This window comes from Nomia melanderi, chromosome 11, assembly GCF_051020985.1.
Source record: "Nomia melanderi isolate GNS246 chromosome 11, iyNomMela1, whole genome shotgun sequence".
NCBI lineage: Eukaryota > Metazoa > Arthropoda > Insecta > Hymenoptera > Halictidae > Nomia > Nomia melanderi.
This window is the reverse complement of record NC_135009.1, coordinates 139132-159334: the sequence shown is the minus strand read 5'-3', so window position 1 is coordinate 159334 and position 20203 is coordinate 139132. Positions and strand designations below refer to the sequence as shown.

Sequence of the window (20203 nt, the reverse complement as noted above, 5' to 3'; positions counted from 1 at the left end):
ATAACCGTTTCCCTTTCTCTTTCTCCCTTATCGCGCTCCTTGGCCGTTTCTCTGTTCACCGCGGGGCGAACAGTTACCGCAAATGGAGTGTACGCGGCTGTAATGCAGAAACGGACCCTTGCCTCGGGGCTGTTTCGCGCGTTTTCTTTGTTACCGAAAGGCTGACCAACTGATCTAACTCTACCGACGTTAACCCCTTGCCCTACGGTTTATTTCTCAACCGTGATCGATGTAACTTCCTTCTCATTAAGAATCTATTGAAGAAAGAGAACACTTCTAGGCGTATTCTACATCTGTGTTCTCTATAAAGTATAATGATGGATGACAGAAGAATAATATTTCATTTGAATTCACAGGAATCGAGTGATACTCATTCTTCTTAAATTCTGTTAAGTTCTGAATCTTCACTACGAGTCTGACACGTTGCGAATACCTAATTTTTCTGTTACTTCTCGAATTTGTAATGTGACTTCAAACTTCAAACAGGTTTTGATTGTGCGAGGAAGTTGCCATTATTATCTCGAGGCAGAAAATGAATTCAGATTCAATATTTGAAACATTCTTTACACATTTCCGAAGAAATTTGTATGACTTAGGAGTCATGTATCGCAAAGCGTACTCTCTTGTCGTACGATTGACTTCGCAAGTGTGTTTATCATCTGGATTTCATTATTAACACGTTAAATGCTACGAAATGATTTTAAATAATTATAAATTGCGTTATTACTATTACATTTTTGTCTTGCTAAATATCACCGTATTAGGAGGTATTAATATAGAAATGTGTTCAAATAATCATCGTTTAATGGAGTGAATTATAGTATTTCCATTTGATTAGGGGTCACCGGTGATCCTCATGCCGCTCAACCTATTAATGCTTTGCAAGAACTCGAAGAAATTTTTCCGTTTATTGTAATACTACAGTTATTTTGAAAGTATCACTTCGATAATAGCGAAATAAGCTCTTTTTTCAAATTGTGCTAAATGGAGCTACTTTACTGCCAATAATTTTCGTAACACTGTGTAAAGAAAGAGAAGAATTATATGTTCATTGTATATCTAAGTTTACTCTAAAACGTATTAGTTAATAATAAAAAGATACTATTTCATTTGAACTCCAAAGAATTGGATAGTATTTATGTTCGTTAAACTGCGATTGGAATCTTCGCCATTATGATATTTTTAGGGAAAGGGTTAAATACCTGTAGACCATTCAATTCCTTCTACTGCGCTCTATTGCAGAAACAAACAATTTCGTATTTTCCTAATTTCATAAAGCAATGAATAGCATAGAAACTTCCAGGCTTGTTGCTCAACGAACGTTGATTTACACATTTTCGAATAAATGAGATCATGTCAACGATTTTTCTTTATCTATTTTTCTCGTTAAGTTCCACATTAATCGTCTTTCGGATACTATATAGTTTAACTTCTTTCTCTGCTGGTATTACTTACCTATGAAGAATCTCATTTTTATAATCGTTTGTCAGCAGTATTTTAATAGCGTTATACGGAGTTCTCCTATAATCATAAACAATCTACCCAATAACTTCAGTTTTAATGCGACAGTAAACCTCCATTGAAAAAAGTAACTGTCTTATTTTCTCGTTCTCCCTTATCATGCTCTTTGACCACCTTTCAGTTCGCCGCGGGGCGAATAGTTACGGCAAATGGAGTGTACGGAACCATAGACGCGCAGAAACGGCCCCTCGCTTCGGGGCAGTTTCGCGTTTTCTCTGTTTTTCGCTGATAATACGCACGTGTTGGTTGATTGTGAATCACACGAGGGTCCCATTCTCGTTCCTACGACCGTTGTCTTTGTAATTAGAAGAATTATGTTTCTCGTCCCTTTCATTGGTATGAACGGGAAGACTCCTGGATCTTTGAATTTCGTTGGAAATGAAGTGGAACAAACAAATTAAATGGCACATGTTTGAAAAGAATTATCCTGTTACGTTTTAATGCGTTGATTCATTGTATATAAGTGTTAAATTAATATTATAGCATTGATTGTTTCACCTTATAATATTCCATTTATGTCCATGATTGTAAAATATGAATCGCTTGATTTTCGTAGTTTTAAATATGAAGATCAAATTAAAAATTTAATTCAAAATTCATTTTAGTTGAAAATATTATGCTACGGTGGAAGATAATCTCGATGTTGAATTTTACCGTCTTTCAAAAGATACTTGAACTTTCTTTTTTACATAACTCAATTAACCAATTCAGCAGCGATGCACCGACTATAGCTTATTTTCTTTACAATTGTTCATCTGCTGATATCGGAATAATCGTGTAATAGTACTTTCACGAGTGTATCGTGCAAATTGCTCGAGATATGTATCTGTACTGTAGTATAAACCATGGACAAATAGTTCCTGCTCGTTATTCGAACAGTAATCGTCGTTAATGAGCAGTAATTTTCACTAAAACACGATAAACTCTGTCTTTAAATGCAAACAGATAATTTTCCTCCTTAGCAGATAATCTGTGCGCCCTAATAGCTCTGTAACGATCCGTCTGTACAGACTATTACGCACAATATTTAACTGACTAAAATGATTTATTACATAGAAAACAAATCATATTTTTATGTATGTCTGTGGAGTGTTTTATAACAAAACTGAATTTAACCTATAAAAATAATAAAAATGCTAAGGAAAACATTATATCTCGTGTGATTGGAACTTTTACTTACTGCTTTTGTATTTTAAACTGAAAACAATTTGAAAATTAAAAATATAGGAGGTATTTCATTTTTTAAATTAATAGATGCTTTTTTAAATTATAACACAGTATAAATAATAACTTACGAATAATTATAACATTTACCTTTAGCTATTGTATTCTGTATAAAATAATTGACTGGAACCGATTATCTTAAATGGGTTTAAAGTCAAAACTATCGAGTTTTTACCATATTTAATGTTTAAAATAAAACATAATTTATAAAACACAGCACGCATAATACCTTTCATTACAAAGGGTTCTGGTGATCTATGGTATACTTTCTTATGGCATTAGAATTTCGTCGTAATTAAGCAGAATTTCAAAATTCATCGAATGTTATTAAATATTTGAGTAAATTGAAATGGTGAAGCTTACTCAGACTATATATAATAAAGTACTAATATAAGTAATAGACCAAGAGATTAATGATAATTCTGAAAGGTATGTAACTCATTTAACGGTTTAACAGATTCTCCAATTAATACAAACGTATTACGTTAAATTCCTTTCACGCAGAACGCTGGAACAAAAGATCAACAGCCATTATTATGTTTCCTTCATCTGCCATGCTGCACATTATCTTACATGTTACCGAACAATCGGTGAACTCGGGTTAAGAAGAAATTTTTCACTTCGATCAGCTTCTTATTCTGGAAAATTAGTTTCGTCCTTAGCCGATAAGTCGCGCGGGATAATCCTCTATGTAACTGCTCCGAATTGAAAATTTCTGAATTACCTGGAAACTATTCGGTTTTCAGGTAATGTTACTTTTCAAGCTCCATCGTCGTTCAATGAAATATAAAGGAACGGTGAAGAAGAAAGTGTATACCTAGATGAAACTCTCGTATACCGTTTATTGATTTGTATGGGATTAATACAAAGATTTCGACGTTTTTTTATAAGAAATGGAAAGAAGAATTTTCAAATATTTTTATTGACTTAACCCTTTGCACTCGAGAGGCGACTCTCAATTACCACTTGATTTGATGTAGTAAAACTATAAAATTTGGTATTCAATATTGATCTATGTATAATGTATCGGTGTGTGAAATATTGGGATAAAAATGCTTTATTTCTCAATTCACTTGCGATTTCTCATTGAGTTAATTTTACATAATATCGTCTGTGTCTAGTTAGAAAATATTTTTTAGTTAGAAAAAGTTTTTCTAACGAGATACTTCCGAGAGTAAAGGGTTAATCTATTATATAATTTCCCTCCTCCCCGGTTGCTATTGCCCTTGTCCACCTTCCTATAAGCTTATTTATTCCATCATTGTAAAAATGTTGTGGTTTCGAAGAGAAAAATGAATCCAGTCGTATTTTTACTTGCTCCAAAAAACGTCAAAATTTTTGCATCAACCCAACAGAATAAAATTTTCTTTTTTTTTCCTACCTGAACTACTTCACAAGAATATATATAATTGTAAATTACGAAAAATTGACTTAGGTTAATTAGTAACAATTTAATCAACTCAGTGTAAATAAAGTATGAATAAATAAATATCTATAAAATGTGCATTTTATATAGACATAGACTTGCAAAATATACTAAAAAATAAACTTTCATCAGATTTCGTATCTTTTTTCTAGATTATTTTTTAAAAAATGTAAATGAATATTCGCAGTTTGATTACCGACAGCAACATTAAAATCATGATCTTTCGTTTTCTATTTCGATCGTGTGAAACAAAAGGGTATTTTTGTCATCAATTGAAATGCGTTTTGTCTGCGACTGTCTTTACATTTGAGAAATTTTCATTTTCTGTACTTACTATTAATATAATATTTTTAAAAATATTTTCTGTTCAGAATTACGTATAATACTACGATATTCTTCCATTTTTTATACCTACATTCTGATCATCCCATCAAATAAAGACATATTTCAAATTTCTTATTAAGTATTATGTTAATTGAAGAAACTTCGAACGGAGTAATTTCCTGTTATAAACTAAATTCTTTTATTCGAAATAAATATATCGTCCATTTAAAATTCCTAACAGCAACGGAAGTGTATCTCCTATTTATCGTAAAGTACAAATAAATTAAAGCTGTTCTTGATTAAACGAGTTGATCACTCTCTCCCGTACGGTATTGCTAAATAGATTAAAGTTTATCACCATCGTAAATTCGAATAGGCAATAAATTGAATCGTCGGTTACCCGTTGTAAGCTGCACTCCGAAATTTTACTATACGTCTACTCAGCATGCAGAATCGTAATTCTTCGTTTACCAATCGTGCGAAACGCTGAGTCTAAAATAGCCGAACGTAGTCGTATAACTTTGTATACTCTGATCGAAGAATGAATAACACGCCTCAAATAGTTAGTTGCCTATCCTATATTAGAAATCAACATTTAGAAATACAGTAACTGACATATTCATTTTCCAATGGAGCAACTTCATTTTTTCTATTAAGGATATAAGATTAAAATATTATGAAATAATGTTTGTAACGGAAGTATTGTTGTATACTGTGAATTTCTTATACATAAAAGTGAACACTCAAGAAACGCATTTGGATGAAATATATCCTAGGATTTATTTTATTTTCTAATTGGTAAAATCAATAATAAATTAATGTATGACGAATTAATTTGTGCCTAAATATTAAAGTATAATTACTTTTTTGTATTTAATTAAATAATTTTTTTCAATCGAAAATATTGATCAAAAATATAGCTAGTACTTTATTCATAAAGGAACAGAAGGTACAGTGTTTGAAATAAAGGAAGACGTAATGTTTAATTGCACTAATAATGCCTTATATTTTTTATAATCTTATAATACTTAAGTAAGTGAAACATATACAAGAAATAAAACTGCACTTAAGAATTATCATAATTTATTGATATGCTAGCAGTACTATCTAAATTTTCACATATTTTTTTCAAGGAAAATAGACCTTTTCTCAAATAAAATAGTATTCGATACCCACCCTTTGCAGTCTCCTCAATTCATCTTATTTTATTCGTAATGTACGTACCAATTATTCGAATACAATATATCATTTCATTTTCAATTTAAGTATTTGTTATTTAACTTCTCAATTGAAATATAATAAATATAGGCACTTTATTGTTATAATATTTTTAAATGTTTACTATTTTGTGACAAGGAACGTAGTTCTAATTTCAATCTTATTGTAATAAATTTAGTACAACATGTATTCTAATATTTTTCATATATAATTATATCAAGATTAATTATAACTTATCTTTTAATGTATTGGTTAATTTAGATAGCAATTCAAAGCATTGTAATAATTGTAGTAATAATTGTAGTAATTTAGTATCACATATTTTGCTAAATACAGTACATAAAATCAAGTAATAGACTTTTATAATTACGGTTTTCTTGATAAATGTGCTCTCATTCGGTAGATCGCAGATCAGCCATTCATGTAATTACTAGACAGTAGATATTCATGTGAATGCATGCTTTTATAGAAAATGGGTAAATTAATGAGATCTAGATACGAAGAAGGTTTCGTCACGTGAAACTTCTGTTAATATAGTTTCCATTTTGCTTATTCTGTATAGTGAACATTCTGTACCAAATATTATATGTTGCGTGTGGTTCGTGCATTTACAGATAATTATCTATTAGATTCAGGATCAAATCGTAATAGAGGAGAAGAAACGAATTGATAAATCGATATATGAACACATAATCATTTTGAAAGTATATATATTAAAGAGCTGTTGTAAAATCATAAATTATAATACAATTAGTAGCATTATATTTTGAGGAAAAAAATAAACATTTCCTACATATGCTTTACAAAATCTGTTACATGTTCCGAAATTTTACACATACATAAACATCCACAGTCTAATCATTTTTGTCGCTGTTAGAATTTCTACTCAAATTAATTAACAAAATTGCAAAACACAAACTATATTTCCTTATATTTTCATACATCAAATATTAATAGGAACATCATTCAGAGTTACGATTTTCTCACTTTTAGGGAAATTTATATTTTTTGTAATATATGAAATCCCTTTCATTTCGCCTAAGTCCTTCCAGCATTACAACGACTAATAAAAAATTATCTGAAACAAAATGTTTTTAATCCTACATTACTAAATTATATTCTTTTCAGTAATATTTTTTAATACCGTACAATTATTATACACATGAAACATGAACTTTGACACTTCTATTCCAAATTAATGACGCGAAACAGCATAACTAAATTAGACTATGTAGCATATAATAAATTAAACTAGAAAATAATACGTATAATTTTTATTTTGAAAGATTAATGATTCAAAGTTTATCTCATCAAATCCTTGCCGTTGATCTTCTATTAACATGTTGACTGCCACAATGGTCACCCATGACCGGAGCTTCCAAATTGCTTGAAAAAAATTATAATAATTTGCCATTGTTATGACAGAAGAAATATCTACTATTATACAGAAGGCTAAAAATTCTCAAGACAGTCAACGTGTTAATACTACAATTACCATAGTCATCAAAGTGACGGGTTTTAGTTTTATTTTGCAGTTATCGATCTTCCAAAAGTATCCGAAATGATTTTGAAAAAAAAATAAATAAGAAAATAGCTTCACTGAAACACTGTAACAAGTATCTGAAGAAGTAGAGAAAAATGTGTTGTTACAATCTTTCTAATCATTACATATCAACCCCAATATATGCTCAATAGTTCTTTTGTTAACGTTCTGTTAGCGGTATTTTTCGTGATCGCCTGTACAATCATTGGAGTATTCGGTAACCAGGCGTTAGTAAGCAGTATCGTGGCATAAAGTGGGGAGGGCCTGTGAGCAATGGATCGTCGACCCTCGCAGTCGGCAGTTAACGTTCGTCCGGCTCGTGAAAACGTGATGTTTGCCGAAGGTGGTGCAGGATGTCGATGACAGTGGTGGCGGCGGTGGTAGTGGTGGTGATGTTGTCGTTGACGGAAAGCCTTCTTTTAATTTCTTCGCAGTAGGAATTGCGTTTCCCTTGCCCGAAGTCCTTCCCGGCGGAAAAAAGTGCCCGAGAAACCCTTACTTTCGTCATTTAATCTTGCGAGAGGCAATTCTACTCCATTCTCTATAAGGGTACATATTGCATTCTCTTCAGGAATATTTATGGCGTTTTGCAGCGTTACAGACTGCCCTCCTACTTCGTTGTCTGTAACAAAAAGCATTTGATCGATCGAATGAACGCGATGATAGTAAATTACATCGTATTTCACAGTGAAAATACGTTCATTAATAAATTACCAGAGTGATAGAAGGACATTTCACTCAGATATTGATATAATAATAAGTGTTATTGTTGAGTTAATTTAAATAACTAAAACCATTGCTTTTAAAGATGAAGTAAATAAAATAATAAAATGTGCAGGGAGTGTATTGGATATTTTAGAGTCCCGAATATTTTTCGAATTATTTTTGTTATTATGTTTTACGGTTGGAAAATTATGTAGTGAATAGATAATAATAAATAATAATAATAGATAGTTCAATGGTATTTCGTTTGGTGTTCTTTTCGGTTTTCAGCTGAAAAAAGCTTTGTATTATTATTTACACCGTATGCATGTCGATTTTAATACGTACGGTATAACCAGTTTGAAGAAACAGGATTAACAACGATTACGGTGAAACGTGTTTCTCGTAAACTGTTTTCGTGCCATGATATGCTAATTTCATTTATTTCTTTCTTCTCTTTGAAATATTAAAGGTCTGTGTTTATTATACGAACGAGATTGAGCTGCACGAGAAGGACTAATGACGAAGACTTTTATCATTAAAATATGTACCTACGTCAGATTCGTTAAGACTACAGTTATAATTATTACCGTAAACGTCAAGATCGATTATTATTATTACTTTAATCTAAATACGATATTAGAATTATTACTGTAAACGTGCACCATACAATTTACTTTCCATAGGTAGTTTTTAATAGAACGGATGTTTGTTTGTAATTTTTTCCTAACGTGTCATAAACTTATTATAGACATACAAATTGCTTAGGAAAATGTAATTGCTGCAACGGGGTAAACAGACATTTTATTATGACTAGAATGTATTGCGGAAATCCTTGCTTTATTTATATATTATTTTTAAAGTAGCATTCAAGAATAATTTTCAGTCAAATTCAAAATTAAATTTCAAAAATTAAATTTGATTAAAATTTCGTTAAAAATCGAAAAGTGTTTGTCGAAACCTTTGTTATTTATAGATATTATATATTTCATATTTAATGAACTTCATTCAACGGTTACTGGGAAAATTTCTGAATTCATTTAAACGCGCCATGCAACCTTCTTTAAATAAAAGACAGAGGGAATTATTACGATAACTTTTTCAAGCTTTAGTCGAAACCACGTGAGATACTTGGCATAAAATAAAAAAAATAGCTGTCGCTCGTAACAACTTTCCTTTTACATTTACTCAAAAGTGTATCCGCCCACCTACCTTATATAATATATTTCACGTGTTTGAATCGTTCGCAGGTCAAAGTGGCTTAATCCACTTTTTGAATGTTTTAATGCTACGACATTAGTTCGATCTTCACGTATTTCATTTGACCAAATTCTTATATTTTTCCTTTTGTACAGTTAATCATTTTGGGCCAATAAATGGTTCATTTAGCGATTGTTAATGTTGTATTTACTATATATAATTTATATTATTATAATATTTAAATAAACGTTTCTTAATTTTTCCTTTAATTTTTAAAAATTAAGTTAAACAAAACGTTTTTTAATCTAAAATGCATTTGCCTTCATTATCTATAGATTATCAATGTATACATTATAATCACATTTTAAAAAGTCTTATTTATCTTAATTTTTAAAAGTAAAAGGAATAAAAACGCAACGCAATAATTTATGAAATGATTCAATACATATGGATTGGCGGATGTAACTGTATACACTCGATTCTGTTTTTACATGATAGATACGTTCTCTGTAAAAAAATATACTACACCTATCGAAAAATAAATATTGGTTCCAGACTTAAGAAGTCAACAAAATAACGTAATAAACCAAAAGAAAATTCGCGTTAGAATTTGAATAATTGTGTTCAATTGAAACAAACCGTGTTCAAAGAAACTAAACAGCTTTATAAATCGAGTAAAATCAAACAGATCGTCTAAAAGTATAAAAAAATGCATGTTAAATAAGAATTGTTTGAAAACAAAATCGGCTGTACTGTTTGTAACATCTTTCAGTTTGTAAATCTGAAAAACGTAAATTGCTTTGATTGAACGACCGTGGAGGGCAGCTTGAAAATCGCGTCGAATGAGAAGTGGCTGAAACAAATAGACGGGCCGATTAAATTGCAGCCGCTGTTGAGGGCAAGTAGGGTGGTTCTGCGCGAGGGCTATCCCTTAATTATCCCGTGCAATGACGCATTCGATGTTCACACAGGTATTTCGCCAGTTATCGATCCGTTGAAACCAAAAGACACGTTTACCGACGAACTTCACCAGTTTCGACGATCAAGAACACTTCCTCGCGCCAATTAAATTATTGTGGAATTAAATATTGCGCGTCGGAGTAGCACGAACGATCATTCAATACTTCGAGGAGAAAAGTAATAAGCGATAATTGTTCCGGTGAATTCGGTGTGGGAGTTGAAGTGATTCGCGGAAATGAATCGCGATAACTGCGTTCGCGCGATTGCATCGATAAGAGAATAAATGTCGTTATAGAAGCCGTGAGCGATATCATATTTCGCGGGTGTGCATAATTTTGCATTCGTTCGGTCATTAATTACGGGGAGCACTCGGACAATTTGGTAATTTTGTCGGCACCGGATATTCCAACTGGTACACGGGATATTACAAAGGATTTGAAAAATGGTGAGTACGCGTTGAAATGATTGGATACAGTGTAATTTATTGTGAATTATTTGTGTACATTTTGGATGAGGTTGATTATTTGAGAGTATTACATTCATTTTGTATTATGACATCGCAAAGTTATTGATTGTTTCTCTCTCCCTCCATACATTTGTATTAGTAATTATTCATTTGATATATTAACAAATATCGCATTTACTAACAGAATTTCCAAATCAACAGTTAATACCTTTATATTATTCTGAATATTTTTTGATAAGACACTTTCTTAAATAAACTTTACTTAATTATTCTATCGTCATAACTAGATGATTATTTAACCAATTCTGTCAAGAGAAATAAATATTTTAAAATAGATAAATTTCATTTTAAGCAATTCAGAAAGCAAGACGCAAAACAAAGGTTTGGCGCGCGTTTTGAATATTTCTAACATTTTTCTTTGTTTTATTTCATTGTAATTATTTGTTGTTTTATACAGAAACATTTTAGACGTAAAATTTTTGTAATTAACTTCGTCCTTTTAGGAATGGAAAATTTATTGCGATCCATAGACTTGATTTAACGCACGTAGTAAATAATGTAATTTCAGGACTCCGTTTATCTGTACGTGCTGGCGGCAAGACGATTCAAATAACGAGATCGTTTGTATGATAAGAGTTCATTAATTCTCCCCTCCATTAATGTGTATTCGTTCGTATAATAGGAGCTAATATTCATGTAACTGGATTTCTGCTCATGCATATATTTTCCCTGAATCCACTGCTTTGATTCCGTATTTGGCTACGGGACAAAGACATGAATTCACATTAACAGTACTCTCAGAAAATTAGTTCGAATAAATGCAGTCATTAACAATGTGTATTGGAACAGTTGATTAAAAGAACTTCTCTGGAAAATAATATCCTACGAAACAATTTTACTCTTTCATTACTTACTTGAAAAAATTATTTTCTCAAGAAATTATAAATCATATAATTGTCTGCACAATACATAAATATACCCAATGAAATACAACAATTCTTTGGATGCTGCAAACATATACAGACTACGTTACACCGTATTGTAATTTCAACTTATACGTACATTAATTCATACGTGGAATTTAGTTTCGTTTAGTAATCATTTAATTAAATTTCCATAGTTCCACGTTACGCGATTTTCATTTCACACACAGAACACAGGATTAGAAAGTAACACAAAGAAACCCATAAATTTTAAATATCTTTTTTCGTGTTCCCTAAACATCTTTGACACACTTAAATTCATTTTTAACATAGTTCGTCTATTTGCGGCCATCTTTTGATGCGCTGAAGCTACATTGCAACGATAATATTTATTTTATTGAGAAAAAAAGGGATGTTTCCACGTTGATACGTCAGATAATAAACGAAAAGTAGAAGAAAGACTAAAAAGCGTTGCCGACACTATGCGCCGTACTCGGAAGGAGGGCCGCGTTTATTTAAATTTTCACAGTAGTGGTGTCGCTCGAGGCAAAGAAGTCGCCGAACGTTTGTTGTTCCTCGAGCGTTTCTCCTGCGTTCACGCAAGCTTGGGGATTACCCTTGCGGGGCAAGGTTCGATCGGCGTGAACACGCTTTTAAAGCGCAATGAGAGAAAAAGTCGAGCTTGACCCGCAGGGATCTTTTGTCTGGCTTATGGCCTTTTTACCGTACGTTTACGATCCGGACAGTAAAAACCTGAAAGACCGTTTTCTACCCCCATGAGTCACTTCTTACGCAGTAACTCTACACGGTGAACAGAAGCGGAATTGGAAGAGTTGAGGAAGATACTGCTTCCTGGACCAAGCTAATTTTTATTTCACCGAGCTCTTGCAGTATTTAAAATTACATGTTCTTTGGAAGTGGTAGACAATGGAGTGTTGTCGAGTGTTGTGAAGTTTTGTCTTGTTTCACCCTAAAATCAGTTTTATAAAAAGGAATCTTTATTCTTAATAGTTTTTAATATAGTATGATATTATAGGCAATGGAGATTGATATAAATAAATAAATTCTGTACCACGAATTTACATGGTTATAGTTATTACAATAGAATATTTTTTGATTGAACGTTAACAGTTTAATTGAAGAAATGTGGCAATTGTCTGAGCAACGTATGAGAATTTATTAGATATTTTAGTTTATAGAAAATTGATGTAGGTTCGATATTTTCTTAATGCAACTGGTACAATTATTTAATTATAAAATTTTTATTTCATTTAACATATCAAATGTATTCATTAGTAGGAAAAAGTTATAATAATATTAGTATACGTATTACATTTTACATATTCTAATTTTGTTATTATCTGAAAGCTAATGCGATAAATTTAATTATGTTTAAACAGGCTTTCATTTTACTGAAAGCCTATTAAAACAAGGTTCGAGAGGATAAATAAATTTCCATTTGGTTCTAGCTTCTGCAAACTACATAATTCATGAAAACGTATTATACTTGATCAAACGTTGAGGGCTTGTTTTCTCTCTGCATGTTTGGAAACTGTATTGGTGTTCTCGCGAATTCTGTTTTCTGTATACAAATAACCATGGAAAACTACACAAACCGTAAACCGTCTCTGCAAACACGTATTAATTAACTTGTCAATGAATATATTCAATCTAAATATTAAAAGAGAACTCGAACGGCAGAATTCAATGTACGAGCGCAGTCAATACAGATTCTGTGCCCCTTCGAGTGGCCGCCAGTGTGGCGCGGCGTCTGTTTTCTGAGTCATACCATCAGGGGTTCTGACTTCTGTAAACCTCGCGTTCGAGAATCGATAATAGTGAAATGAAGCGCTCCGGAAGCCTTGACCCAGGTCAGATTGTCGATTACAGCGGCATTAATATTCTGTTTCTATTTAGACAGTATAATCACGAGATTGTTGATCAATTACATTATACTGTATAATCCTTTTTAATCGATGTACACAATAAAAAGTTTTCAATCAAATTGTGAGCAACCACAAGTTGAATGTTATCTCATTGAGTGTAACAGTTTCTTTTGATATCGGTCCCTTACTCTATGATTTATTTTATAACTCCACTCGCTAGAACTATTGTATTGATAATAATTCACTGAAAAAATGAGAATTCTATGTTCATCCTGTGTCTACGTGTATTTACTTCAATGATTAACTACTGATAATAGAAAAATAATATTTAACTTCAACTGAATTGAATTTAATAAGAATTGCGTGTGCTAACCCTTGTTTTTGTTACGAGGCTAACACGATATCATAAGACAAAGCGTTAATATTTGTTATTCGAAATGTTTGTATATCATTGGTGTACAGAGTATGTTAACAGCATTCGATAAGTGCCTCCGTTGTTTTTTTTATAACGCAAGATATTGTCTTCAACTCAATGTAATTTAGAGCATTTCCATAATAAGTATTAAACTAAGGATACCCACAGTTTATTAAACACTTTCCTCGCTTTTATAAAATATAATTTTTAAGAACATCTGTTAAACGAATAAAGTTGTGGTTATAGTCTTTCCAAGCAGTTGCTTAAGCGTTAAGTATCGAATTATTTAACCGAGGAATATTGATTAATGAAATTTGATTAAGATTCGTTCACTTACATCTTGGAAATGGGGGGTTTCAAAGTAGACAATTAAGATGCATATTTGCGTAACTGCATCAATCAAAATTGACCGAAACATTTACCAAATAATATTTATTCAATTCAGTATAAGTCAAATTGACTCATTCCGTAAATCTAGTGTTAAGGGATGAAATTTTAACAAGAACTCGAGAAACGTTCTTGTTCCAAGTAAAATTTGTATCATCTTAACACAGTATCGTATTATTTCTCTAATCCATTCTTATTTTTTTGTTGAACAGAGAGTGCCGGGTGGTGGCGGCGTGATTGTGGGGGGTGGCAGTAGTTCGGCCACCCCCCAAGGTGCACAACAGGGCAGCAGCCTGGTGTACCGCGTCGTAAGTTCCAGACATCCTGGCGGCCATCATCCGCATGTAAAGAAGTCGGACAGCTCTCAGCAAACTGACAACTCGGCATTCAAACACCAGCAACAGCAGCAGGTCTCGAATAGCTCGGCGAACAGTAGTTCAAACAGCCAACAATGGAAAAAGTATATCGAAGCTGGAGCTGCGAGGGACAGGGAGAGAGACAAGGATGGCGCGCCTCCGAGTCCTAGTCCCTCCAGGCGATCCCAAGTAAACATTTTGTGTATACACATAACTCTGTCTCTTTGCAACTCGTCCTTCAGCCGGGCACTATTGATTTTCGAAATGGAAGACTCACCTTCCTAAAAGAAAAATTTATATATCGCTTTCATGCAAATGTAATCTTCGTTATTGTCTTATTTTCCTCAGACAGTCTAGTATCATACATTTATTTAACCCCTTGCGGTTCAACATGGAGACAAACCTGACATTTATTTTATCAGTTTTCTTTTGTCTTTATATTTAAACTCGATTATATTTAAAAGTTTAGGATTCTTCAAGTGTCTCAAACAAATTATCGAAATAATATTGAACTATAACTGAATTCATGTTGATACAAGTTTTTGAAGACATCAAGGATTATATTATAAAAGGTGGAATATTTAATATTTCGTTTAGATTTACATAATGCTTTGGGTATGCTTCTTAAGTCTTCTTTTCGTAAAACATCTTACAGTACCTTTTTCATTCAACTCCTTGCCTTAATAGCAAGCCAGTTTCAAAGTGAATTTAATAAATGTAAATGTTACGTGATTCGTAGCAGTTGAAGAAAAATGTTATTTTGCTTTTTTACGAATATTAAACCTTCTCAACATATTTATTTGTGCAGTAGATTCCCTTCCCCTTTGGTCGGAAAGTTGTAACATTAATAATAAAGAGCAATCTTTCTGATTCCAATTATGCGAATAATAAGGCATATAGTTAATATCTCAAACTCGTGCTGAAAATTTTAAGCTGAATTTGACAAATCTAAGTGTTATTTATTTATTTTCAGTAAAATTAAATATTACTTTTTCTACCAGATTATTAAAGATAAAGAAGTTCTATCGAACACAGTTGTGAAAGAAATCATAGGACGAGGGGTTAATCAAATGAAATTTAACTAATTGCCTAATGGTAACGAGTATTAAATTATAGTAAATTATATTATATTATATTATAATAAATTATAGTAGTAGAGTAATACTTATGTAACAATTTAATAACAAGTTATTCAATTTCGTAATAAGTCTTGTTGATATTTTCTCAGGATAAACATCGGAAGCAGGCCATGGCCGAATATGCGAACGGCGAAAAACCTCAAAAAGTTTCTTCAGGAACGTCGACTAGCGGCAGCAATAAAGTTAGAGGAGTGCCGCAGAGTTTTGGATACGTTAAGAGACACAGCGCTGGCACCAGTCCCAGTCCTAACGGAGTCCAAAATGGTAGCAAAGATACTACGAGAACAGCTCAAGTTAGCGCTGTTCCGAGAACAAAGGTAAACTAATCTTGTTTATTTTTCTCATTACCACGTAATTATATTCCTTCACAATGTTTTGCCAAGACGTATTTACCAAATCATCCTACTTTCGTGGGACAAATTTTTGATAAAGTCACTTGCATAAATACATTTTTTACACTTTTTCAATTGTACCCTAATTTTTGTTTATATTCAAAAGTAATTTCAATAATGCAAGGAATGTTATTGAAAAAGCATCCATTAAGCATAAATAAATAAAAAACTTAACTTTATGTACCTACGCATAAATAATAAAGTATATTTTTTGTTAATACTCAATGCAGAAATAGTTTATTACACAAAGCTTTGCCACAAACAAACACTTTTCAATGTTTTAATAATTCATACATATGTAATACAAATTTCGATACGTTAAAAGATGTGATTAGGGTTTCTTTCAAAATTTAACTTTGCCACTATTTAATACGTTTGCAATATATTGGCATATATAAACATACTGTTTCTTGTCAAACGTTTATTCAAATTAAAAGGGCACGTTATTTAGAAAAAGTTTTAACGTCGTTTATTTCTGTTTGGCAATCCCAAGCAGTGATTGCAGCGAATATAAATTTTCATGCCTCTCAATTCGCCGTTGCAGGTTAAAGTATCCGGTGGAACGCAAACATGCACCACGGAACTCCAGGCGAACTCCACTTCAAGTCAAGGACATCATTATAAGAGTTACAGCCTCACGGGTCCTAGTGCCAGTCAACTTTCCCAATCAGTACGAGACCGACTTATGCTCGGTTCGCAGAGCTTGCCGAAGCCTGGTAGCCCAGAATTCACGGCGTTATTCGCATCCGCTCATCATCGAGAAAGAGGATCTGGTGCCGGGCCAACAAGTGCTTCCTTCTCGCCGCGAGTTCTCAAACCGTCGGATGGAAGTCTCAGCGACACGTGTAGCAATTATGCGGCACCTGATCTTCAAGGGTATTACACCCCTAACAGCCCTTACACTACATCCTGGATGAGACACAGCAATACCTATACACCGAGTGGACGCTCCCAAGGTACCTACCTTGCACTGCCTCTGCTAATGCGTTTCATTTCTAATGCGTGATCTTAAGATGATTTCGAAAATCGAAGCTTCCATCATACGCTATTCACCTTCCCGAAAGATTGTTCCAATGTTTTTTCTAGTCTTTATCATTTTACTGTGTCCAATGAAGAGAGACTGAGAGTCGCCTCTCGAGTGCAAATAGTTAACCAAATTAGTCAAGTGATTTCTCGGCTACAAAGAGTATGCTATCGAATTAAAGTAGTTTACCCTACAGTGACTGCAAATACAGTTTAGTTTTCGTTTTTATGGCCGTTGTAGTAGATACGATTTTATGTCAAAGTCTTTACGTTAATGCATAAGAAAATTAAGAATCAGTAGATGATGAAGATAAACATAAATGATGGGTATATTCAATATTCGCAGTAAGGGACGAGTGACAAGTTGTACTGTTATGCGTTTTATTATGATTCGCTATTAATCCTTCGATTGATATTGTTTAAGTTGGATCCTTTTGTGCCACACTATGTGAATATTTTGCATTTCTGCGATATGTAGGTGAAGCATACCCGGCTTATATTCTAAATTAGTATCCACTAACTAGAAATATTTAATTACTGAGCTGAATGATTGGAGAATTAATAGCAAAAAGTCACAGTTGGATTCACATAGTAGACTACATTCATATTTATATTGTTAGGGTATTTAATAAGCTATTAAGTTTCTGTGCTTTTTTTTAGACATGTAACTCTTTATTTTGATTGTTATTTTTATTTTGTTGAAAAAGATCTTACATCTTGTGATTTAGCGTTTGCAACTAGTAATTGTATATACATTAACGTAGTCCACTGAAAATGATCTTTCAATCATGAGCTCAGACATTTTCAATTCCTCTGAAGCAGAATGTTTCATATAAGTAAAGCTTTTTTAGCAGACTGTACTTGTGAAAGATTAAGAAAAATTAAAGTTTAATTTTCCTAATGAAATAAATATGTCGTATATAATACTTTACTATTTTATTTTTCAGTTAAGCAATGGTGAGAAAATGACATCTTTCATTGTAAATTGATATAAAAGAAGTTTATAATCTCGATAATCGTGTAGTGTATATTATCGTAATTAAGCGTTTATGAACAATAAATAGCAGACACATTCAATTATCGGACGAAGTAAAATTAATGACACTCTCCGCTATAGTTGTATAATAGAATTACGTCGAAGATTTATAAAAAATGTAGATAATTACATAATCACATAGAGTAATATGTATTTTTTTATACATTAATGTACTCGTGACATTTTTATTGATTCTTGTAGAACTTGATAGAATCTCCAGATGACTGAACATGGATGATACTACATTCTATATGTGATCAGAATAATTTCTTAATGAGCCATAAGGAAATGAATCTAATTCCAATACGTAATATGTTTCGTATGTTTACAATTTGTTGATGGACTTTAACAAGATTTTTTAAATTGGAAAAAACACCTATAAATTTTATGTGCGTTTCGTAACATCTAGATATGTAGCAAACAAAATATTTACATTTTGTATGGTATCTTTCTGCTAAATTTAATTTTTATCGTATCATTGCAGAAAGTAGAAAACTAAGTAAAGGGTACAGTTGGATAAATGAGTCAAAAATATCCTTGGATCAAATTAAACAAATGATAAACTTTGCAATCGTGTACCTACTATTAAAATTCTTAAAGTAGATAGAATATAGATGGAACATCTAATAAAGTAGATACAATATGAATTAATATGCATCAGTATGCATTAATATGGCCTTAATCTAATTTTTCCATAAACTATACTTGTGATCAAGGTAAAATATTGAAACTTGGCACAGAATGTTTCGTCTTGGCAAGCTATCTAACGCTCCATAGTCAATTTAATTTAATTCAAAGGCATGTTTGACCATTTTATCCAGCTGTACCCTTTGGATATAAAAAGTATGACTTAAATTGGGGCCACTTTTTCTCTAATACTCATTCTACAATATTCAACATTAGATTCACAGTACTCCTATATTTAAAGAATTCCAAACGTCATAAATACAATTCGTCTAGCAATTTCTGTTAATTTTTAATTTATTCCTTTCTCAACCTTTAGTTTCGAACAGTTTTGCACAAAATATTTACTTTCCTGAAACATTACAATGTATGGAATTAATGTACGTAAATCTAATGTTAACCGTTTGACAGCGGAACCATTTTCTTCGGTATGTGTCAAAATATCATTTTATGTACATGTATAGTTGTTGTTCTATAGTTATAGCTTGTTATTCAACCCTGTCACCTGAATTTACTTGTAAGCTATTTATCATATAAAAAAATGTTCCAAACTAAAATTATTCGACATCAATCAAACCAACCATATTTTCGTCGACCGTAATTTGAACTCTTGATGCCAAACAACTTCTTGCTCGAACATTTTTCTCCAATAAATAAATTTGGTGGTACAATTAAACAATTCACCATATTTGTTATTTGTAAGTGTTATGTATGACATAGTAATATTATAAATGTACACATTTTTTATTACCTAGTACAAGTATCTTTTGCAAAAATTATCTAAATTGGAGAGTTCCGCACTCGAACGGTTAAAATGCTCCTAGAATCGTTTCAAACTCGAGACAGTATAATTCTCCATTTCCTATTCACATGATTACGTTCCTAAAAGTCTCCTAAAAGTTGCGCATTTTAATATCTTAATTAACCTCGTTCTAATGAAGTGACCCCATGTTCAATTTTTACGGTACCCTTTAAACGTAAAACTGTCGTACGCCCCACGATGCGTATACTTAATTTCGATAATTTCAGGAATGGGCCTGTGCGAAGCCGATAGCGTCGAATCGCTGGGGTCGCATCGTGCGAGCTTAACTCACGCTCGTTTATTAATGCATCAAAGGGACTCCACAGGTTCGCCGGCTCCGCCGAGATTGAACAGAAGCAATTCCATTAGGTATGCTCCCAACGAACTTTACCTTTTTATGTTTAGCCACCACCGACCTTTTACGAAATCCTTAGAAGTCATTTGCATACGTCTGTATGTATAGATGCATGACTAGAGGATGCAAATGTCTCTCACCATATATATATACATATATTATGTATATATATATTATATATATTATATATATATATATTATATATTTTTTATAATCTCGAT

The 20203-nt window shown here is 32.3% G+C and overlaps 1 protein-coding gene across 13 annotated transcripts in view; it reads left to right on the top strand.

Moving 5' to 3' along the window:
- sick (sickie) overlaps positions 1-20203 on the top strand; it is a 520404-nt gene that overhangs the window by 395853 nt on the left and 104348 nt on the right. For all 13 annotated transcript variants that reach the window (XR_012999731.1, XM_031978463.2, XM_076372255.1 and 10 more), the window contains 4 exons: positions 14408-14740; positions 15780-16007; positions 16627-17038; positions 19855-19996. Coding sequence is in view for 12 of the 13 variants with exons in the window: in XM_031978463.2 (XP_031834323.2) it covers positions 14408-14740; positions 15780-16007; positions 16627-17038; positions 19855-19996 (1115 nt within the window). In the remaining variant the exon portion in view is untranslated. The remainder of the gene's footprint in view (positions 1-14407; positions 14741-15779; positions 16008-16626; positions 17039-19854; positions 19997-20203) is intronic.